This window comes from Mesoplodon densirostris, chromosome 4 (genome assembly GCF_025265405.1).
Source record: "Mesoplodon densirostris isolate mMesDen1 chromosome 4, mMesDen1 primary haplotype, whole genome shotgun sequence".
Taxonomy (NCBI): Eukaryota; Metazoa; Chordata; class Mammalia; order Artiodactyla; family Ziphiidae; genus Mesoplodon; species Mesoplodon densirostris.
Window position 1 is genome coordinate 75,434,148 of NC_082664.1, and position 24,788 is coordinate 75,458,935.

Below are 24,788 nucleotides of genomic sequence, written 5' to 3' on the forward strand. Positions count from 1 at the left end.
TTCCCTGCGTCCCCTTCAGAATAAATATCTCTATTATTTAGAGTTCAATTAAGGAAGCAGAAGCACTATGAGTGATGTACAGTAAGGGATCTATTATAAAAATTGTATCTTATAAAATCATGGGAACTGGTGAAGGAATCCTCTCTAGATCCTTCTTGATATCCTTGATCCTTCTTTTGATTTATTTTTACAGTCCAGGAAAGCCAGATGTTATATGGAAAGATCATGTGATTGGAGTCATGGCTATGAAATCTTGTCAAGTGACTCAAATTCTCTGAGCCTTAGTTTCCTCTTCTGTACAATGGAAACAATAATATTTCTCAGGGTTGATGTTAGGGTGAATGGGACAAAGCTTCCATCTATAGTATACCATATTTCATTGATTCCAAGATGCACAATATTTCACATTTTAACCTCTTTACAACAGTAATGAATCTTGTAATCAATGGCATGTTATCGTCTAACTGAGAACAGTTTTTCCCTTTCTCAGTGGCAAATAAAATAATGAAAGCCCAGAGTAACATCTCAAATGATGCAGATGCAGGTATCATTTTATTATGCAACTAAAAATGACCCTCAGTGCAAAAGCAGAAACCCCAGCACCCCCTAGAGAACACACATGTTTTTCTTCATACATTGCATTCCTTTCCCCAGTCATTGGACTAACCCTTCAACTCCCATTTCTCATTATTCAGATTAGTGAAATGGAAAATATGAGTTTCAGAATCTGACATATTAAATGTTAGATCTTGCTGCTATGTGACATTCTGAGCTTCAGTTGTGTGTTCCATAATTTTGTATAATACTACTTACCCAAAAGGACTGTTAAAAAGATTAAATGAGATGGGCTTCCCTGGTGGCGCAGTGGTTAAGAGTCTGCCTGCCGACGCAGGGGACATGCGTTCGTGCCCCGGTCCGGGAAGATCCCACATGCCGCGGAGCAGCTGGGCCTGTGAGCCATGGCCACTGAGCCTGCGCGTCCGGAGCCTGTGCTCCGCAATGGGAGAGGCCACAACAGTGAGAGGCCCGCGTAATGCAAAAAAATAAAATAAATAAATAAATAAAAAGATTAAATGAGATGATGTGTGTAAAGTCCTATCAGTGCCAAACATATTGTGGGTAGTCAACAAATTCTCCCTTTTTCCTTCCTTCTCTCACTGCCACATTCTATTCTTCTACTGAATATTTGGATTGAAGGAAGGATGGATCTTCTAGAACACAGTCACACTTGATTGTTTACGTATTGTCTATGACTGCTTTTGTGCTATGACAACAGAGTGGAATAGTTGCCAGAGAGACAGTATGGCTTGCAAAGCTAAAAATACTTACTATCTGGCTATTTACAGAAAAAAGTTTGCTCATCCTCATTCTAGATTCTTACAGCATCTAAAAATCCCCACCTCCCCTCCATTTGTGTTACTTCTCTGGCTCAAGAGAGTTTCATTAGATGAGAAAGTGAATGCCTCATCCGAGGAGTCAGGACTCTTGGGCTCTGACTGAAGCTTCAATACCAGCTGAGCAGAGAGGACTGTTGAGAGAATTTTTGATGAGGAAAACAGCCAGGCCAGAGTGAAAGGCAAAGATGTGATTATGTTGTTTCTGTGGTTTGCAGTCCTCCCCCGTTTTTTTTTTTAACACTCTTATTTTTTTTTAATTGAAGTGCAGTTGATTTACCATGTTGTGGCAATCTCTGCTTACAGCAAAGTGACTCAGTTACACACACAGAGACACTCTTCTTTATATTCTTTTCCATTATGGTGTATCACGGGATATTGAATATAGTTCCCTGTGCTATACAGTAGGACCTTGTTGTTTACCCTCCCCTTTTCTTTTAATTCTGGAGTTATAAAAGCAGGAGCAAGGGAGGGAGTGACAGAAGCAGCTTACAATGGGCAGCATCCCTGGGAAAATGCAGGTCCTACTCCTTCTACTGGTCCTTCTCTTGCCTCCTGAAGCTAGAGCTGGTGAGTCCAGGGTGGAACTTTTCTGTCCTCTGGGTACTCTTAACTTACTAAGCTGAATCAAAGAGGACCCTAAATTGACCCTGCAAGCTCCCATTGCAAGTGCTCCAGGGGGGAACCTCTATCTGGAAGAGTCATACCCTTTCCCTGCAGATGATGACAGTGTCCCGGGGACGGGAAGTCTTGGGTGGAGGAAGAACAGGAAAATGGCTTTGGAAGTTCCTATCGACCTTTCCTCAAAATATCCACGATTCTGATTCATGGTCCTTCTCTGGCCTTGCTCTCATGTGGAGGTCAGGATGGGGACATGAAGAAATGTTTCATGACAACTCAGAATCAAGACTAGCCACTGTGTTTTCAAAAGTACGATGAGGGTGCTCCAGGGTGCATTGGAGAAGGGGAAGCCAACTAAATGACACGTGGAGAGGTCTGAGCTACTTTAGAGGTAAGGGTGAGGATGCAGGGGATTGTCGCACATCATTCATCTCATTTTTCTCACCTAACGCTCTGTCTGACAGTTCAGTGAGCCTGTGTTTGAGGATCTGGATTCTCTGTTTCAGAGGAGATTATCAGTGGCATTGAGTCCAAGCCACACTCCCGCCCCTATAAGGCCCATCTGAAAATAATCACTGACGAGGGATACGTTGCCACCTGTGGTGGGTTTCTCATAAGTCAAGAATTTGTACTGGGGACTTCCCTGGTGCTGCAGTGGTTAAGAATCCGCCTGCCAATGCAGGGGTCATGGGTTTGAGCCCTGGTCTGGGAAGATCCCACATGCCGCGGAGCAACTAAGCCCATGCACCACAGCTACTGAGCCTGCGCTCTAGAGCCCGTGAGCCACAACTACTGAGCCCGCGAACCACAACTACGGAAGGCCACGCGCCTAGAGCCCGTGCTCCACAACAAGAGAAGCCACTGCAATAAGAAGCCTGCGCACCACAACGAAGAGTAGCCCCCGCTTGCCGCAACTAGAGAAAGCCCGTGCGCAGCAACGAAGACCCAAATGCAGCCGAAAATAAATAAATAAATTTATTTATTAAAAAAAAAAAAAAGAAAGAATTTGTGCTGGGACTTCCCTGGTGGCGCAGTGGTTAAGAACCCGTCTGCCAATGCAGGAGACACGGGTTCAATCCCTGGTCCGGGAAGATCCCACGTGCCGTGGAGCAACTAAGCCTGTGCCATAACCACTGAGCCTGTGCTTTAGAGCCTGCAAGCCACAACTACTGAGCCCACGTACCACAACTACTGAAGCCTGCACACTCTAGGGCCCGTGTGCCACAATTACGGAGCCCAAGTGCTGCAACTACTGAAGCCCATGCTCCTAGAGCCTGTGCTCCACAACAAGAGAAGGCACCACAATGAGAAGCCCATGCACCACAACGAAGAGTAGCCCCCGCTCGCTGCAACTAGAGAAAACCCACATGCAGCAGCAAAGACCCAATGCAGCCAAATAAATAAAATAAAATCTTAAAAAGAAAAAAAAAGAATTTGTGCTGACAGGTGCTCACTGTTAAGGAAGGTAAGAAAATTTTGAATAGCTCTCTTCTCATGTGAGGAGCTGTAAGAACCAGAGTTATACACACCAAAGTAGGGATTCTTGTGCCTGCTCATCTCAGGATGATCAGCAATGTACACTGGGAGGAACCAGGCCAGTTTCATTTGTCATGTCCATTTCCAGAGGCCAGGGCATCATTCAGGGCAACCCGGGTCAAGGCAGGCCAACCCTGCCTCCTTATCCTGGTGCTGGCAGAGCTCTCAGTCCATGTAGCTGCCTGGGCCTGGGCCTTCCTGAAACGGCTATGATCTCTGGGGGGAACTTCTTCCCTGAGCAAGATCTGAGCTCCTCAGGTGGCCCTGCACTGGGGAACAAGTGGGCCTGGGGTCTCTTTGCTCACAATGGTCCCTTCTCCAGAGACCAGCACCTTTTTCTGCCTCTCTCCTCCCTCTCTACAGGCATGTTAGGGTCACTCTTGGAGCTCATGACATGAAAGAATCCACATGGCAGTAGCTGGAGGTCGAAGAACAGCTTTTTCACCAACCTCAATGACATGTTACTGAAGGTGCCATCTTTCTTTCACTTCTCAGCCCCCTCCTTTACCCATTCTCCTGAGCTGTGCATTTCTCATTCTATGCCAACCCATTTCCTTGGGGCTCCCTCTGCTCCATGTCATCACCACCCCACTGGGGAGAAGCTCTAGGCCCTGCCTGGGGACCGTCTACCACACCACTCCCTCCACTCTCCCTGGGACTGGCAATCCACCTGCTCTTCCTCCCTCACAGCTACGAACAAGAGCCAAGCTGACCCACACTGCAGGGACGATCCCCCTGCCTACCCATCTACCTTCATTCCACCCAGGAGGATGTGCCAGGCAGCTGGCTGGGGGAAGACAAGGGTGACCGAGCCAGTGTCACATACTCTGAGGGAGGTGAAGCTGAGACTCATGGATGACAAGACCTGCAACCACTTTCTTTTGCCCAATCATAACCTCCAACTCTGTGTAGGCAATCCCAGGAAGAGAAGATCAGCATACAAGGTAACCACATACCTACGCTTCCGTCTCCCAACTCAGTACTTGGGAGACAGCGTCCTCCTGGGCGGGGATGGGGTCAGGAAGTCCCGAGTACAGTGAACATATCTGAGTTCATGGGTTTCTAGGACTGTGGAACTGGACTCCTCCTTCCGGGTGCCATCCTTCCATAGCCACGTCCTGCTTCTAGCCCTCCCATCTATCCTGCCGTACAGGGCTCCGGGAGAGAAGTGAAGAAGATGGAAGGGACAGGACTAGAGGTGTGGTTCTATGCCAGAGAGAGAGTGAAGACATGAAACCCCCGTCTAAGGACTCCATGAGGAGCCAGGATCCCTAGCCAGATTCTGGGGTATCTTGACTGGGGTGCTGAGAGAACCAGGATGACGTGACAGAAAGGAGAGAAGAATGCCTGCTGCTCAGGATCTGCTTTCTCTAACCCACAGGGCAATTCTGGGGGCCCCCTTCTGTGTGCTGGGGTGGCCCAGGTACTGAGTCTTATGGAAGTACAGACACAAAGCCTCCTGGTGTCTTCACTCAAATCTCCCCATGTGTGTCCTGGATTAACAAAGTCCTAAATGGCAGCTAGCCACAGAAGCCTGGCCAGTCTGCAGGAGAACCCCAAAGCCAGAGCCCTCCCTGGTAGCCCCTGCATTCCACAGGAGCCTGGCCCTGCCTGTGCCCAGGAAGCCTCTCCAAGAACAACAAAGCCCCTGCTGGTTGTATCCCCCGCAAACTTCAATAAGGATGCAGCCTCCAGTGTGTCTGTGGGACTCTCCTCTCTCCCCGAGAGCTGCGCTGCTCTGCAAGGAGGAGTCCAGCTCCCCCTTTCTAGCTTGAATGAACACTAGCACTGGGCTCCCTTCTTGCTAATTAATAATCTTGCCTACCAATTCCCTTGTCCATTGTGTGGTGTTAAGAATTATTAAAGAAAATATTTTCACCTGCACAACAGGATTTACCATCCAGAGTAACACCTTCTTCCTCCACCACCACCTCTTCCTCCTTCTCCTGTTCCTCCCTCCTTCTCCTCCTCTCCCTTCTCTTCCCATGAACCTTGTGCCTCCGCCACTACAATTCAGGGCATAGATGTGCCATAGCAAACTCTCCAGGACTATTTCTGGAGACGGTCCCAGGCTTGGGCTGTTGATACCTTGCATTCTTACACCCGCCTCTGCCCCATCATCACCATCCCTCTCAATAATGTGTCTGCAGCCAGAGGAGCATCTGCCAAGTGAGAAAGAGGAAAATTTCCCAAGTTCAAGAGCTCAGGACAGCGGGGAGGGATGAGCCCTGGAAGTCCTCAGGACGGGTTTGTCAACTGCAACAGTCACCACGAAGTAGGGCCATGCCAGTCCAGAAGAAAGTTCCCCTAGAATGTCAGAGTGAGTCTGGCCCCTGAACTACATCAGAGTCACCCAATTCAACTGTCATCTTCCTTTGGAAATGACACGGTGTCTCCAGTCTTCCAAAAGAGAAATCTGAGTTAGGTCACGTTCTCCAAAATTTCCTCCTGCAAGTGAACTGCAATGCTCTGAATGCCGTACCCGCCAGCATCTGAGATGGATGAATGCGCTCACAGCCATACATACCCGAATACAAGGCAAATGGAGCATAAACTCCAGCTAACTCTCAGAAGCCTGCCATTAAAGGGCCCTCATACAGGTTCCACCATGGTCCCGAAGAGGCCTAAGAAGATAGGCCTGGCCTGTGCAAGAAGGAGCTGCTACTCCTGACCCAGACCAGGGACCCATAGCTCCATCTTCCCCACTGCCTGTCAGCCCACAGATCTGGGCTTCCAGCTCTGCCACTGATCAATGTAGATGTAAGATAAAGAAATCGTGATAAACATAAACATCTGATTATAAACACTAACCCTATGTGGAAAACAGATACATGTACACAAATTTTTTTTAAAAAGAAAAAACTTGGCAGGATCTCAGAAATGAAAGAACTTATGCTGGAATGGTAATAAACAATTTTTACGCCCTAACTCTTGTTTTATATTTGTGTAATTAAGTAAGAGTTTTTAAATGTGAAATACAAGGAGCAGAAGCTCTATGGGTAATGTTTGCTTGGGAAACCAGCACATATACTGAGCTGTAGCTTGGGCCCCACCCACTGCTGACCCCCAGACCCTGAGGACAACACATCCACAGGGCATCCCTTCTTTCCAGGAAGCTGGACAACTGGAGACATGGGGAGAACAATCAGCCTACCCTGCCAGCCTGGCCCCCAAGAAGTGGTAGGGCTGGTGGAGACTGCAAGGAGCTGGACTGAACCCACAGGATGAACTGGACCCCAAGGGGTTGACAGGCACTGACTCTAGCTTGGCCTAGCTTGTTTGCAGACCAAACAAGCATCACATGGACCCCTGACATGGAAATAGCAGTTGCTGGCCCAGCCTCCCAAAAAAAGATAAGCACATCAGCATCACTACAGTGTTTATTCTGTGATGCAGAGGATAGGGTCCAAGGAGTGAGCCCGCCTAACCAACACTGAGAGCAATAAGAGAGTCTCAGCATCACAGGGTCAGAAGGAGAAACGGTCTAGATAAGAGGGCTTTGCTCAAACTCATGGGAAGAGGGCCTCTGTACAGCTGATGCCAGCACATAGGGAAGTGCTACAGAGCCAGTTCCTCCTGGGGTCACAGCTGTCAGGGCCGAGGTCATAAAACCCAACGGGAAAATATCTGCTCTTCCCACCCCACCCCAATGTTCATCCCTTCCCCAGGAACCTGGTGATTGTGCCTCCCACACCCACAGTTCCTCTGACAATTTTTACCCTCACATAGTCATATCCTGTGTAGTGGCTTGGCATGTGGGTATAATGAAGGAATAGTTATGGTTGTACTGCATCCTTTAGAAACTATATAATGAAGTCCTAACCCCCAGTACCACAGAATGTGACCTTATATGGAAATAGAGTCATTGCAAATGTAATTACTTAAGATGAGGTCATACTGGAGTAGGATGTGCCCTTAATCCATATAGCTGTCCTTATAAGAAGAGGAGAGGGGGGACTTCCCTGGTGGTCCAGTGGTTAAGAATCTGCCTTCCAGGGCTTCCCTGTTGGCACAGTGGTTGAGAGTCCGCCTGCCGATTCAGAGGACATGGGTTTGTGCCCCGGTCCAGGAAGATCCCACATGCCGCGGAGCGGCTGGGCCCGTGAGCCATGGCCGCTGAGCCTGCGCATCCGGAGCCTGTGCTCCGCAACGGGAGAGGCCACAGCAGTGAGAGACTCGCGTACCGCAGAAAAAAAAAGAGAAAAAAAAAAAAAAGAATCCGCCTTCCAATGCAGGGGACGTGGATTTGATCCCTGGTCAGGGAACTAAGATCCCACATGCCACAGGGCAACTAAGCCCACGTGTCGCAACTACTGAGCCCCTGTGCAATGGAGCCCACACGCCGCAACTAGAGAAGCCCACGTACCTCAATGAAGATCCCACGCGCCGCAACAAAGACCTGATGCAGCCAAATTAGTTAATTAATTTTTTTAAAAAAAAGAAGAGGAAAGAGGGAATTCCCTGGCTGTCCAGTGGTTAGAACTCAGCACTTACACTGCCAAGGGCCTGGGTTCAATCCCTGGTCAGGGAACTAAGACCCCACAGCTGCATGGCACAGCCAAAAAAAAAAGAGAAGAGGAGAGAGACACACGAGGAGAAGGCCATGTGAAGACAGAGGCAGGGATTGAGTGATGCATCTATAAGCCAAGGAATACCAAGGATTGACAGGTGTAAAGAAAATATATGGGAGAGGTGTGGGACAGATTCTTCATCACAGCCCTCAGAGGAACCAATCCTGCCAACACCTTGATCTCAGACTAGCCGCCAGAACTGTGAGAGGATAAATTTCTGTTGTTTTAAGTCATCTCGTTTGTGGTACTTTGTTATAGTGACTTTTGGAGTCTTATATGGGAGTCAAGGCAGAGTTTTGGGAATTTAAGGTTTTCTCCAAAAATTGCTATTTATTTTAATAAGTGATTTATATTGAGTAGGCTTTAAATTCATAAAAAGCTTTGCCATTCAAACATCATCAAGGAAAGAATCTATGATGAGTGGGGTGAAGAGGTCACTAAAACCACATTTATAGGGCTTCCCTGGTGGCGCAGTGGTTGAGAGTCCGCCTGCCGATGCAGGGGACACGAGTTCGTGCCCCGGTCCGGGAAGATCCCACATGCCGCGGAGCGGCTGGGCCCGTGAGCCATGGCCGCTGGGCCTGCGCGTCCAAAAACACATTTATAGGGTGTAACTCCAGCTTGTTTGAGAAAAAAAAAAATTTTTTTACTGTAATTAGAATAACAGGCCCAGGACTTTACTCTTGCCTTGTCCTCATAATCCACTGCTCCCTGCTCCTGAGCCCACCCCATGGGCTGCTCCATCTCTAAGACCTTTCCCTGTAAGAAACTGCCACCCTGCTGGAAACTTGCCTCAGAGTGAGTCAGGAAAGACCCCTGGGTGTGATTTACAAATCACAAAGCTGACAAATTACTTGTATCCAGAATATATTAAGTACTGACAAACCCAACTCCATTAAAATATGGGCAAAAGACATAGACACTTCACCAAAGAGGATTTACAGGTGGAAAATAAGCACATGAAAAGATGTCAACTTCATTAGTCATTAGGGAAATGCAAATTAAAAACACAATGAAATACCACTACACATCTGTTAGAATGGCTAAAAATAAAAGTACCAAAAATACCAAGGGCTTGCACGGATGCAGACCAACTAGAACTCTCATACATTGCTGGGGGAAATGCAAAATACAGTCACTTTAGAAAATAATTTAGCAGTTTCTTACAAAATTAAATATACACTTATTATACAACCTAGAATCCTACCCCTAGATGTTTACCTTCTAGAAATGAAAACTTAAGTTCACGCTAAAACCTGTACACAAATGTTAATAGAAGCTCTATTCATAATTATAAAAATCTGGAAACAAACCAAATGTCTTTCAACAGGTGAATGGATAAACAACCTGTGATGCATGCATACAATGCAATACTACTTGGCAATAAACAGAAGCAAACTATTGCTCATGCAACAACTTGGATGAACCTTAAAGGCATTATGTTGACTTTAAGAAGGCATTATGTTGAGTTAAGAACATTAAGTGGAGTTTAAGAAGCCAGCCTCAGTAAGTCACACATTGTATGATTCCATTTATATAGCATTCCCAAAAAGGCAAAACTATAGTGACGGATAACAGATCCTGCCTATGCTTTCTGGACTATTCATTTGAACATTCAAGGCATGCAGCAATCAAGAGTGCAAACATTTTGGACTTCCCTGGTGGCACAGTGGTTAAGAATCCACCTGCCAATGCAGGGGACACGGGTTCTATCCCTGGTCCAGGAAGATCCCACATGCCATGGAGCAACTAAGCCCGTGTGAAACAACTACTGAGACTGCGCTCTAGAGCACACGAGCCACAACTGCTAAGCCCATGCACCACAACTACTGAGCCCGCGTGCCGCAACTACTGAGCCCACATGCCACACTACAGAAGCCCGCGTGCTGAAACTACTAAAGCCCATGCGCCTAGAGCCTGTGCTCCGCAACAAGAGAAGCCACTGCAATGAGAAGCCCGTGCACTGCAACCAAGAGTAGCCCCTGCTCGCCACAACTAGAGAAAGCCCGCGTGCAGCAACGAAGACCCAACACAGCTCCCCACCCCAAAAAAAGAGTGCAGATTTTGAACTTTAAAATTAGATGAGCCTGTGTTTGAATCCATGCTCTCCCATTTTCTGACTTTGTGCCCCTTTAAGCCCAGTTTCCTCATCTGAGGAACAGTGGTGACAGTGAACTATGGAAAGAAATTTTTCATTTTCATTTATTTATTTATTTATTTTGTGGTACGCAGGCCTCTCCCGTTGCGGAGCACAGGCTCCGGACGCTCAGGCTCAGCGGCCATGGCTCACAGGCCTAGCCGGTCCACGACATGTGGGATCTTACCGGACTGGGGCACGAACCCGTGTCCCGTGCATCGGCAGGAGGACTCTCAACCACTGCACCACCAGGGAAGCCCGAAATTTTTTATTTTTAAATCATCATGACTTCTTTTGGTATACAGTGCTATGAATTTTAACACACATATAGATTCATGTAACCACCACCAATATTGAAATACTCAACAGTCTCATCACCTCCCCAAACTCCCTCACGCTATTCTTTTATAGTCACATCTCCCTACACTCAACCCTTCTGTAAAAGAACTTCAGGTTGAGGATGGAGAAAGGAAGTAATGGAAGGAAGGAGAGAGAGGGAGAGTAAAAGAGAGAGGAAGAAAGAAAGGAAGAGGGGGAGAGAGAGAGATTCAGAGAGAGATCTTCCTAGCGGTAATTCACAGTAATATACAATTGAGATATAAGGTTATGTATACATCTCCCCCTGACCACCCACCACACCTCCTCCAGATGCCAACCCATTCATTTTCTTTTCTCTCTGAACAACCTGGCTTTGGTCCCCAGGAAAAGAAGCATTAACGCTGTCCGTGGTCCTGATTTCCTCCCTCTACCCTTCCCCAAATGTGGTTAGACAGAGCTCTACTGAAAAAATCCCTAAATGACACCTGGAGGGTTGGCCCAACCCTTTGACTGTGGAAAATGTACACTATCTGTCTCATTAGTCTCACATAACTTGCCCCTTCACACTTTCCCAACTGCCTACCAAAATCATATCTGCAGCTGGGCAGCATTTGCCATTCTAGAAACAAAAGAATATCCTTGCAACCAAGAATGTAGGATGTGGAGAAATGACTAGACAAAGGAGACATCCTTATAAGGCCTCAACATAGTACAACCATCCCAGTAGAAGGAGAATAACAGGCCATTCTAGGACCATCTACAAGACAAGTCTCTCCCAATCCAGGAACTATATTCCCTGATAGTTTGACCCACGAAAAGCAGGGGTGTAGACTGTGATGAGCAGCACTGAACCTGAAAGTGCTGATTCTACCACTGGCAACAACAACAGATTTTTAAAAATCATGTGGATTCCTGGATTGGAAGTAACAGTTGTTGCCTCACCAGTCTCCCCTACAGCCCATGCAAAAAAGATAAGATCATCATAGCTACAGTGTTAATTTTGAGATGCAGAAGGTGATGGCCCATGAAGTGGGCCTGTCTGACTGACGGTGAGAACATTAAGGGAGTGATAGCATCACAGGGTCTATAGGAGAAACTGTCCAGGTAAAAGATCTTTGCCCAAACTCAAGAGAAGAGGCGCCCTCTGACTTTCCCTCCTCAAAGAAGAGCCTATTGCAGGAATGGTGAATGGAAAAGAGAAATATCAGAAAGCAACTCTAAAAAAGCATGATTTGGGGGTTTCTTGCTGAGGAGGCTGGGGCAGAAATAAGGACACACAAGCATGACCTATCTTCCTCCCGATCCAAAACTTGGGGCCATCTCAGAGGACCTCTCTATTCATCATTCTCCTGGATACTCTGTCTACTTAAAAAAAATAATAATAATGTGCAGAGTGCAGGAATTCTAAAAGGAACTAGTGTGTTAGGAGTTAAAGCAAGAATATAGTAAAACGGCCGCACCCGCGCGCCCCGAGGCTGAACGCTTGATGTCAAGGCAACACCGCCAAACCTCGCCCAGAGTCAGGCGTGTAAGCCAGCAGGAGCGGCGCCAGCGGGTAGCGGCAGGACCGCAGTGGGGCTGGTAGCAGCGACCCGGAGGGAGCACGAGGCGACGCTGGCTGCGGGGACCCGGTGACAGCGCAAGAGGTACTAGACTTTACAAGTTTGCACCATGTGTGAGTATAAGCTAGTCGTTCTTGGCTCAGGAGGAGCTGGAAAATCTGCTCTGACTGTACAATTTGTTCAAGGAATTTTTGTGGAAAAATATGATCCTACGATAGAAGATTCTTATAGAAAGCAAGTTGAAGTAGATGCACAACAGTGTATGCTTGAAATCTTGGATACTACAGGAACGGAACAATTTACAGCAATGAGGGATTGAAAAACGCACGAGGCTTTGCATTAGTTTATTCCATCACAGCACAGTCCGTCCACATTTAATGATTTACAAGATCTGAGAGAACAGATTCTTCGAGTTAAAGACACTGATGATGTTCCAATGATTCTGGTTGGTAATAAGTGTGACGTGGAAGATGAAAGAGTTGTAGGAAAGGAACAAGGTCAAAATTTAGCAAGACAATGGAACAACTGTGCATTCTTAGAATCCTCTGCAAAATCAAACATAAATGTTAATGAGATCTTTTATGACCTAGTGCAGCCAATTAACAGAAAAACTCCAGTGCCTGGGAAGGCCCGCAAAAAGTCGTCATGTGAGCTGCTTTAATATACTAAATGCATTGTAGCTCTGAGCCAGGTCTGAAGAACTGTTGCTCAATTCGAAAGTGCCAGCATTCCAACTTTGTTAAACCTACCAACATCTTAAATGGACTTTCCGTGGTGGCACCCTTTAAGAAGCGGATGAAAGCTACTACATCAGTTTGCACATTCTCATCACTTTCCAGTATCACAAGAGAGATTTTTACTTATATAATAGTCCTAGAGTATGCAGCTGATAAAACCAGAGGCTACAATCCAGTATTACTGCTAAGAGACATTTTTCATCCACCAATGCTGTACATGTATGAAAATGGTGTACTGTATACTTTAACACAGTGCATACTTTGTATTGGAGAGTACAATAATGTAAATCCTAAAAGTACCACTATTTTAGCATAATAAAAGAAAGTCCAAAGGGAAAGAAAAAAGAATATCGTAAAACGAATCAGCTTATATCCTTGCAAATTATTTACAGATGTTGAATGTAAGCTGTTAAATTTAGACTTTAAATTTAGGAAAACATACTCATTTGGAAACATCAACTACAGAAGCACATAGAGCTTATTGTAAGGGAAAGCACAGAGTGAGCTCCAGTCCGCTTCAGGAAAATGCAGCCCATGTGCTGTTCCGGCTCCACTGCATTGCTGTCAATCTAATGCAAGGTGGCACAAGCCCCTGCCAAGTTTCCTTTATGTGTTGTATTTCTTAAAAGAGACTTCAACATATATGAAACTTTATAGGTGTTAAATCCCTACATGGCAAATTAAGGGTAAAACCACTTTTAAGACATGTGCTCAATTGAACAAGACAAGCCATTACTCAAAGAACAAGGTTAAGAAACAACCTGGCAGCCCGAAGTTGAATGAATAGAAACAAGATGCTGTGCAAAACATACCGTAACTGACGTCTGTAAATCTGACTAATCTGTAAGGTGTTTAGGGGAATTCAAATGAAGTATAATATTTATTCTTTACACAAATAAATATACAGCCTCATTGAGGACATATGCATCATATATGCATCAAAAGGTTATATGGCAGCACAAGGTATGACACCATTAAAAGAACAAACCAGCATTTATTAAGGACCAACCATGTGGCATTTTATATTTAGCACCACATTTAATTCTCAAAAAAAAAAAAAACCTGCTTCATATCATTCTTCGTATTTTACAGATGCAGTAACTAAGACTGAGAACCTAAGGAACTCTCCTAAGGTCAATAGATCGTTAAGTGGCAGAAGCAAGATTCAAGCTCACCCCGTCTAACTGCAAAGCCAGCCTCATGACTTAAATGACAAAGTGAATAACAGCACAGATAAAAAATGTTTCAGGAATTCAAAGAAGGGATGATCCCTCTGCATTTAGTAGCTGAAGAATCACTGCCATAATTAAAATGCCATTGCTTTTACATCAGGTCCACTCTTTGCTTTCCACTAAGTGTGAATCTTAAACAAAACTCCATCCAACCTCTACTTGAATATCTCCATCAGTGGGGAAATTACCTCCCCTGACCACACATCCCTGTTGTAACAGTTCATTATTAGTAAAGTCTCCCTTCTATAGAGTCAATATCTGCTTCCTAAGATGTTGTAGAATTGGATTTGGAGGCTACCTAGCCAGAAACAACGTCCCAACTCCACCACAGGACTGTTGGCTTGACCCAGGCATTGTAGGAAACACCAGACAACTGAACCATAACTAATTCTTCCCCCCAAGCCAGACTTTCTACCACTCACCCTCACTCAAAAAGTTAATCCCACACGATGTCTCCTCCCTCATGTTACCCCCTTCTAAATCAAATTTTATACCCATTCATCTGATTGGCAGAGTCTCGGTCACATGATTGGGCCCTAGATGCAAAAGAATCTGAGGAAGGAGGTTGTGGATTCTATCTTAGGAAGGCAAGAATCATAACTGGGAATTCCTCTAATACAGGAAAGGTGTTCAAAAGACACTAAGGATCCACCACGTACATGGTAAATGTCCACTACAATCCATCATTGGCTGCGCAACATGAATGTGCACTATTTTTTCATACCTAATCCTCCTAAAAACAAAAATTATCCCATTGAACATAATTTTCACTATCTTTGGTACAAAGGAAAATGAGGCTTAACTCTCCTTAGGGCTGAAACGACCCAGTCTCATAAGTTACCACTTTCAACTCCAAGTTCAGGATCTCTAGGTGATAGCCATTCCACCTCTAACTTAGTCACACTCCCAAACTGATATCCCTAAACCATAGACTAAATGTAAAGTTCACCACCAACAACATACGACATATAAAATAGTAGAAGGATGACAGAGGAGAGAGAAAAAGGAAATCTGTTAAAGTATGCAAAAACAACCAGGACAGAGCAAGAAGAAGATATGGGCGAATAGTGCAGACTTCATTTCTGAAGCTATATCTTTTCCATTCCCTTGCCCTCAGCCAGTGCAGGTGAAACAAAACTTGAGTATAGGTGGACCTGAACCTTAATGATGCTATGAAGCTATCTGACTAGGCCTGGACTACCTACCTCTCGATTTCTAATTGCATGAGTGAAAAACAGGAACCCTTCATTTGTTTACACCTCCGCTTTTTGGTCTATGGGGTGCATGGCTACAGAAGAGAACTTTTCCACATCCAGATTCTCCTCTGTTCTGCTGATGCCAGAGTAATATTGACAGCTTCAGCAAATAAGAATACAGGACCCACAATTAAAGTCGAATATTAGAGAGACAACAGCTTATTTTATTATAAGTATGTCCCATTCAATATTGGGACATACGTGTACTGAAAAATGATTTCTTGTTCATCTGAAATATAAATTCAACTGGCACTCTTTATCTGGAAACTCTAGAGAGTGAAAGAATTGGTGCAGAGACTCCTCAGACGTTGGGAATATGTGTAAATGTTGCACTCTAGAGATGGTCAGAGCTGAGGGCAACAGAGCACCCAGCCAGTACATACTAAGGAATGGATCACCTCAGTCACAAGCCCAAGATGAGACCAAGGGCATGATAGAATGATTTGGGGAAAGTATTTATCCCCTGTGCTTCCCCATCTCTGAACTAAGTACCCTATAAATTTCCAAGAGAAATGACACTCCACCAAGTTATCCCACTCTTCCCTGGACTCGCTGCTTCTTGAAGTCTGGGGAAAACAACAGCTGTGCCTGAAACCCAGTTATGAGAGCTACGAGTTGTGTGATATGGATCATGTTAATGTGTCTGACTCTCAATTCTACATTTGTAAAGTGACAGTAATGGTAATTCCCAAGGTTGTGGTGGGAAAAAAAAAAAAGAGTCAAACCTCAGATACTGACATCTGTGTATATTCTATTTCAATCAAACAAGCTTGATTCCTAATGTGAGAGTAGGAAACCCCAGCACCCCAGGAGCAAAGCATCCTTCTATATCTACATTCCCATTAGCAGGACTCTATTTCTCTATTTGTCTTTGGTGGTAGGACAGAAAGGGCCCTTCATTTGAAACGAGGAAAGTCTGATTCTGAACCGTAAGCCTTGATAGACAGATTCATAAAATTGAGATAATACTACCTACTTCACAGGGTTGTTATGAAAATAATAATATATCTAAGATTATGACAATGAATGATATGCATACTCCCTCAAAAAATGCTAATTCCAATCCCCTTTGCTCTCGTGATAAGATATGTAAAGTCCAGTTGTAGGGTTTGATCACTTCCCGCATCTAATCTTCTTGGATCATTCTCTTCTTCCAGTGAAGTTTTGATTTGGAGGAAGAGAGAGATCCACATCAGTATTTTTTCAAATTGCAGGTAATCATCCTTTAAGTGGGGTGCAGCTTATGTTTTACTATGGAGTGGAATAAAATGGAATGGAATGGAGTGGAAACTAATGGAGAGCATTGCACATAAGGATAAATACTGTTTCCTGAAACTCTTGATTCATGCACATGTGTGTAAGTTTATGTTCATGTACTCACACATAAATATAGTATATGCATTGGGTCATTCTGCAAAATGTATTTCCTACTGTGGGTCATGGCCATAAAAGCGCATGTGCTTTCTGAATGCGCAGTGTAAAGACTTTCCCCCACCCGTGTCTCTGATGGGGCTTTAATGAGCTTCCCTACCTGGGAAAGACATGATCCTTCCATCTCCCACCACAGATGAAACACCAGGCTTGAGAGCTCATCCCTGAAGCCAAGACTCAGGAGTTCAGGACTCAACCTTGTCTCCAGCAAAACAGAGGGCATCTCTGGGGAAACTTCTGATTAGAAAGATAACCAGCTCAGAATGAGAGAAGAAAAAGTGACCATGCAGTTCCTGTGGTAACCAGTCCTGCCCTGCCTTCACTTGCTGGGAGTTAGAAACCCAAGACTGGAAAATAGAAGAGGCACTTGTCCTGGACAGCCTCTCTGAGAAGATGCAACATCTTCCTCTCCCCCTGCTGCTCTTCCTCCTCTGTTCCAGAGCTGAAGCTGGTGAGTGTTGGGTCATTCCATCTGGAAGCTGCAGCATCAAGACTAAATAAGATTTTAGTCTGAAAGTAGCTGACTCTTAAACAGAACCCCAGATCTCTCCCCAAGAGCCCAGAGTGAAGTTTCCACTGGGGTTGTGGCCACCCATTCCCTGCAGCCTGTGGTAGTTCCCAGGAACGAGGAACCCCACTTTGATCAGGGGAAATCCCAGAGCAGGCAGGGTGAAGAGGGTGTCTTCTCTTTATATAACATGTGACACTGTGCTTCAAGTCCTGTGCTGCCTTCACCTTCTGGCCTTGTAATTTGGCCGATCTGTGAGCACTCACGGGATATGGAGACGGTTGAGACAGGAACCTGGAGAGCTTGTCCTGCATGGTGACAGAGAAGAGTCGAGCAGGTGCAGAATGGGAGTGGGGGAAATCCGAGGTGAAACACGACAGCATGGCATCTGAGGCCGAGCTGGCTGCTGTGCTTGGAGGAAGAAGAGCAGGTACCAGAGCCACCAGAGAGGGAGGATGGGCAGATCACAGGAGGACGATGCATTCGATAGAAGCCTCTCCCAACTTTAACCCAGCTTGTGCATTCTCTGTGTTCAAGCCCTGGGGTTCTCTGTTCCAGGGGACATCATCGGGGGCACAGAGAGCAAGCCACACTCCCGCCCCTACATGGCCCACCTGGAACTTGTCACTCCCCAGGATATGCTGGTGGCTTGTGGTGGTTTCCTGATAAGAAGGGACTTTGTCCTGATGGCTGCTCACGGTGCAGGGAAGTGAGACAACAGGGTCCTGTTTATCTCTGAATGGGAGGTAAACAGCCAGAGGGGCAACCAGGGACACCCCCTGGGGGGCCTGAGGGGGAGCTCCTGGGTCTGGGTCTCTTTAAGGAGAGGCAAGACTTGGGCTTAAGGAAATCGGTCTCATAATTGAATAGCTCCCCTGACACTCAGTCACTGTGAGCTCAGCTCCCCTCAAAGGAAAGGAGACCCCATGCCAGCACCCCTCTTCTAAAAGTAGCTCCCTCTCCCCGACCCCAGCACAAGAGATATGGACTCACTCTTCAGGGTGCCACCCAGTTCTCTGGGCCACTTCCCCTATGTCCTTTTCAGGAACACTGGCCTTCGGTTCCCAGGGACCTGAACCCATCCTTTCCAAGGGAAGCAGAGAACTGCATCCACCTGAGACACCAGCGCTTCCCCCTTCCCTCCGGCACCTCTGGCTCCACAGGGCTGGTCCTGCTTAGGAAAGGCCAGTCCTGCCCCCTGGGTCCTCCACGGCCCGCTCAGTCCCCAGCAAGTCCCAAGGGTCTTGGAAAGTGTCTCTGTTCCCTGGGAAAGCTCTTCCCTGAGTAAAACCTGAGCCCCTCCAATACCACAAGTGGCCCAGATAAAGAGGGCTGGGAAGAAACCATTGACCCTGGGAGAGACGCTGTCCCCTTTTCTCAGAATGGGCATATCTCAGGAGAAAATCACACTGTCACTGTTTTACCTTGTCCTTCTTCTCCCTCACAAAGGTCTACAATGGTCATCCTGGGAGCCCATAACATAAAAAAGAAAGAAGACACAGGGCAGAAGCTTGAAGTCATAAAACAGTTCCCTCACCCAAAATACAATGACTCTATTGTTCGCCATGACATCATGTTACTGAAGGTGGAAATTCTTCTTCCCCTTCTCCACTTCCTGTTCTCCAGCGCTTCTCCTTCAGGTCCCATTGCCCTGACATTTCCCCAACCTGCCTCTGCCCCTCAACTCCCCCCTTGGAAGTGGCTGTAATGTGAAGCAAGTTGCCCTATCCCTCCCTGATTGCCTCCAGTTGCCCCCAAGCCCGTTTCTAGCTCTGACAGCCCTCGTTTCCTTCACAGCTGAAGGGGAAAGCCAACCTGACCCTGGCCGTGGGGACACTCCCCCTTCCACCCCAATTCAACTTCATCCCACCCGGGAGAATGTGCCAGGTGGCTGGCGGGGGAAGAACAAATGTTCAGGAACCGGGCTCCAACACTCTGCAAGAGGTGAAGCTGAGACTCATGGAGCCCCAGACCTGCAGACACTTCACTACTTTTGACCACAATCTCCCGCTGTGCATGGGCAATCCCCAGAAGACAAAATCTGCATTTAAGGTGATCCTCAGACTAGGGTCTTCTCCACAGTCACTGTTCAGGGTCCGGACATCTCCTGGAAGGAGATGGAGTCAGAAGAGTGTCAGCCAGTGACAAAGTTTGAGATCATAGAACTGAGGAGCTGGAACTGTCCCTGTGCTGATCATCCTCCCATGGCCCCAGGCAGTCTCTGACTATCCCTCCCAGGCTGCTACACAGGGTCATGGGGTGCCAGGAAAGAAAGCAAGAAGCAGCATCAGACAGAGACATAGAACCTCATGAGGAACCAGGGTTCCCGCCGCTGATGCTATTGGGTTGGCGAAAAAGTTCGTTCGGGTTTTGCCTTAAGATGTTATGGAAAGATCTGAACGAACTTTTTGGCTAACCCAATTGGTCTGACCAACTCAGAGTTGGTCCATGGGGAGGAGTGGGTGGTTCCCTGGCTCACCTTTCCTCTCTCTCTCTCCCTTTCCCTCTCTGTCCCACAGGGAGACTCAGGGGGCCCTCTTCTCTGCGCTGGGGTGGCCCAGGGCATTGTCTCCTATGGACAGTCAGATGCAAAGTCCCCTGCCGTCTTCACCCGGATCTCCCATTACTGGCTCTGGATCAATAAGGGCCTGAAAGAGAATTAACCTGGAACCTGGGCCAGCCTGAAGGGAAATCTGGAACTGGACCCGAGCAGGTTCTCTGTGCCACTCACTCTGGATCTGCCTCTGGTTCCTGCTCAAGTCCCACCACATCCCTAAGCCTCAGGAAGGCTCCTCCAGATCACAGAATTCCCAATAATTCCCAATAAATCCCCACTTCCAGACCCGAGTGTGTGTCTCCTCTCTCTGCTGCTCTCTCCTCCCAGCGTCAGGTATTCCATAAGCCTTGAAAGGGGTGGGTGTGTGATGTGTGTGTGAGAGAGACAGAGACGGAGAGGAAACGGTGAAGAAAAATAGGGAAAGAAAGAAGAGAAAGGGATTCCCTGGAGAGGCAGGACCCGTATTTCCAACATAAAGAAGAAACTACACCAGATCCTTCCTTGCCTTCATCATCAACTCAACACCAACTCTGATTTATATTTAGGGATATTCAGAATCACTAAGAACATTTTGAATTGTAGGATGTTTAGAGCATCCCTGACCTCTCCCCACTAGACGTCAGTAGCAACAGTCTCGTCTCAACCAACTTGTGAATCAAAACCATCTCCAGGCTTTGCTATAGGTCCCCTGGGGGTGTGGCTGGGGAGGGGTGAGGGAGCTGGGCAGGAATCACCCTCCGTTGAGGACCCCCAGTTTACATGCATTTGGCACCGCACTGGGCCCTCCTCACAGTCCACCTCCATAAGAAAAGATCTACCATCTGTGGAGCTTTGTTTTGATATGAGACGCAGAGAAGACCATCTGTCACTCACTCACTTCTGCAAAACAAATACATATAACAGATAAGAGGAGGGACAGCATCCCAAGTTCTGCACGAACGACAGCCACAAACGGCTACTCCGGAACCAGCAGGAAGATGAAGGCCTAGAGCCTGCTTGGCCTCCAACTCTTGCCAGTTGAGGGACTGGCTGGAGGAGAGAAAAAGGGCGGGACAGGGACAGACACAACAGGAGCCTGTGGCTGATACCACTCCTCGCTTCTGAGGGCATGGTGATTCCCTTCAATTAAGTGAACTCTTTCCAGAAATTCATCTTGAATAAAGCATCAGAGATATACACAGAAGTTTATAAATAAAAATTTTAATCTCAGCATTTTCAGTAGTAGAAAAACTAGACTCCAAGCCATGGAACAAAGTTGAAATAATAAATTCATATGATTGAATATTTTGAAGTTATTAAAAATGTATTTCAAAACATTGAATCATGTAGGAAAATGCAGTGTAATAGAATGCTTTTTAAAAGCAACATAAATATCTCCCTGTAGTAGAATCTCAATTTTTGTAATTATATATTGTATGTATGTATAGAAAGAAAACTAGAAGAAATTAATATCAGAATAATTATGGTGGCTATTCTAGATGCTAGGATTAATAACTATCTTTATTTCCTTTATATGCTGGCTCCAAACCCCTGGTATTCTAACTATTGCTGACTCAGTACCATACATGGACCTACCTGTGCATAAACACATACACCCATTCATTCTCCCGTTGGTCAAGGTTTGCTCTGTTGGGGGTAAATACCCTTGCACTTCCAGATCGCATCACTCAGCCCATATCCAGGATGTGGCTAAAGAAGCTAAGCCTTCATGGGATCCCTTGGGTCAGTGCACAGGCATGGTGGTTTCTCCTTGTCAATTAGTGCCTTGCATGGACGTTCTTTTGCCTTTAGCAAAGGTAGTGGTGGCCAGGGATTTATACCCATGGGAATGGTGTGAGCTGGGAAGTATAGCTGATTGAGCTGATCAGAGGTAGTGGATAAAATGGTCCTGACGAAGCCTTCCCTATGCCACCCCAATCCACTTGCACCTTCTTACAGTATCTGGATCTTGCCTGAGACCAAGATGCCCATCTTTCTTTCCTGAGAGGGAAGGTACAAGTTCAAACCTTCAGTTTAATAGCCAATCACAGTCTCCTAAAAAGACTTAAAGAGGGTTGGCAAATCAAGCTACAGGGTCCTGTGCTGCAGCTGCTCCCAGGTCTTAATTGATATTTCTCATCTCACCCCTCTACCACACATTCTAGATTTCCCTCCCCTTTGGCCAACACTTGAGTTGGCCTGGGTTATATGTCTGCTGGGGTTACCCAGACTTCTAACCCTGAGGGGGCTGAGTCTTTAGTTGCCTTATATTTGACAGGTTTGACTAGTCGCTGTTGCCCATTTGTAATGATCACTGAGCACTAAAGTACAAGGGGTGTCCCCAGCGAATCCCCTTGGTTCAAGTCATACTCTTCTCTTCGCCCTTTGTACAGCAACAACCCTAGCTTCTCATAGGCATCATGGTCAATTACTCCAGCCAGTATCGTACCTCCTTTCTTTGCCCGCTGGTCCACTGATATGAGGAGCCTAAAATGGCCAGGTGATAGTCACAACTTCCAGTTCATGGAGCCTTTACCACCTCCCTCAGTGAAAGCATTTTCTTCCTAAAAATTCGGACTCACAGCAACATGGCATTTAACTTCACTCACTCCATGTAGCTCCAGTGAAAGCTGCAGTAACTAAAAGAGCCATGCTTTATGGAAGTGAGTGCCCTCTCTCATTCTCCTTCTCCTTTTCTAACTTTTCGTCCACCTTCTCCTTTCCTTCCATCTCTTCCACCAACCCCACACCTACCCAAACCAGGCCAGGTCACAGATAAGCCAATATCGATTCATCAGAAGCATCCCTAAAGGTGATGCTCAGTCCCATGGCTTCTGGCAGTCTCTATCCCTTATACCCTTTATCTATACCAAAATCATGTTTGTGACAAAAAAACAGAGAGCTCTCCTGAGCCCAAGGCCTTAGGACAAAGTGGGAAGCATCATGGGCCTGCAGGTCTCTGGAATCTCAGGTCTAATTAAGTCATCCACAGTAAATGAAAGGTATCAGGCCAGTGAATGAGAGGCCACTACAGGGTAGGATATCTCCAACCCAGAAAAGGGATGCTTAGGCTTCAGCCAAACCTAGCCCTAGAGCCAACTCTGAGTGCACCTGAAATCCAGCCTGTCACTAACACCAGAGTGACCCCAAATTTCTAGAGAATTCTAGGCAGAATTTTTGAAATTAAGCCAAGCCTCATAACAAAAGCTTTTCTTAACATTCTTTGCCACATACTTGATGCTTATCACCACCTACCGCTGGAACCAGGACTGGGAAACCTCCAGTCCCAGGATACCTGACAAGAGCCTATGGTGAATGCCAGGCCACAGTTCTGGGATCATCAAACAGACTTCAGTCTAATTTATAGGAGACAGGGGGACAGGCCTTCCTGCCTGGCTCCTCCTTCTGAAGTAACTCTCCTGCCTCCATAGCCTCCCACACCTAGGCTGCCCACACTGAGGGACTGCCAACATCTCCCGCTTGCTCCTGCCTCAGAGCTTGGGAGTCCTAACTCCAAATCTAGTTAGAAATGCAATACAGTGTGAATTGAAGAAAGCAGAATATTCAAAAATGTACACTCACTTTGACTGCAACAGTGTGGAATACTGTACGTTTTGGGAAAAACTGGACAGAATTCTTCAAAAATGGAGATAATTGTGTCAGAATTATAATTAAATAAAGGGCTTATCCATTCTCTTTAAAATTATTTCTATATTTTTACAAATGACCAAAAACATGAAAAATGCAGAGAAACAAAAGTGCTTTCTGAAACTGCTTAGATGCTCAGCGAATGATCTTATCCCTGTTACTCCCATACACAGCACAGTCCCCAGGGAGCAGGGAAACCACAGGACACAGTGCCATGCTGTCCAGGAAAGAAGATGAGGGAGGGTAGACTTCCTCAGGATTGTCCAGAGGCTGTGCTGGGAGGGACCACCTATGGGAGAACTTTAAGGATGCCCTGAAGGCAGTGTCTGGGTCTGCCCCGAGCCATGAGCCCAGAAAATAAGAAGCTCTTCTTGGACACAGAGTGTGAAAAAAGCTGTTGATGCCACACTGATCTCTTCAACCAGCTCACCCAGAAAAGACAAGATCAACCACCAGTGCAGATGTGATTCAGAGATGCAGAGAAAGTCATGGCTCCAGCTGTCAGATGCTGGGGTTTGATAAGAGCAAGGAAAACTTTACAACATCTGCAGGAGAATTAGCCCAAATATAAGATGATTTCCCCATGCCATGGAAAAGAACAGCCTAGGACCTGCCCAGCACAAACACTACACAATTACAGTCCAAAGCAGACAGCTTCCCTGGGTTCTACCAAAAAGGCAGGGACAGAAGTGAGGAGGCCAGGGATTTCCCTGGCGGTCCAGTGGTTCAGACTCCACGCTTCCACTGCAGGGGGCGTGGGTTCAATCCCTGGCCAGGGAACTAAGATCCCGCGTGCCGTGAGGCACAGCCAAAAAATTAATTAATTAATTAAATTTTTAAGAAAGAAGTGAGGAGGCTAACCAGTGTACCTCCACACAGAGCTGAGCCTTCACCTAAGGCAATGGGAGCTGTCTCCCTCCCTCTCTGCCTCCCATCATTCCCCTGGTTACCGTGGCGCCCTCGCCATCCAGCCTGATATAGAGAATTGGTGGATAAACCTAAGGAAATCTCCCAGATACTAGAGCAAAAAAAAGACTGACAAAAACTAGAGAAATAAAAAGAAAATTGGAGCACCAGTCTAGGAAATTCAACACCTGAATGACAGAAGTTTGCGTCAGCATAAAATTAAAACATTTTCAAATAGTTTACTTCCCAGCCCCCTTTCTCAGCACTGGAGGATGTGCTCCACCAACACAAGAGAATAAACCAAGAAGTGAAGAGAGATCCCAGGATGACAGCCTTTGGTGTGGGGAAAAATCAAAAGTGGGGAATGGGGCTAGTATTTTCATAAACGTTCTTGC

The 24,788-nt window shown here is 46.3% G+C and overlaps 1 protein-coding gene and 2 pseudogenes across 1 annotated transcript; all 3 read left to right on the forward strand.

Annotated features, from left to right (window-relative positions):
- The first annotated feature begins 4,009 nt into the window (after window positions 1–4,009).
- On the forward strand, window positions 4,010–5,075 carry LOC132489298 (mast cell protease 2-like; annotated as a pseudogene).
- Window positions 5,076–12,248: 7,173 nt separating this feature from the next.
- On the forward strand, window positions 12,249–13,121 carry LOC132489294 (ras-related protein Rap-1b-like; annotated as a pseudogene).
- A 4,067-nt stretch (window positions 13,122–17,188) lies between these two features.
- Window positions 17,189–19,966, forward strand: LOC132489295 (chymase-like). Its single transcript, XM_060098192.1, has 5 exons — window positions 17,189–17,246; window positions 17,862–18,012; window positions 18,753–18,888; window positions 19,101–19,355; window positions 19,823–19,966. The coding sequence occupies exons 1-5, from the start codon at window positions 17,189–17,191 to the stop codon at window positions 19,964–19,966; spliced, it is 744 nt and encodes a 247-aa protein (XP_059954175.1).
- Window positions 19,967–24,788: the final 4,822 nt, after the last annotated feature.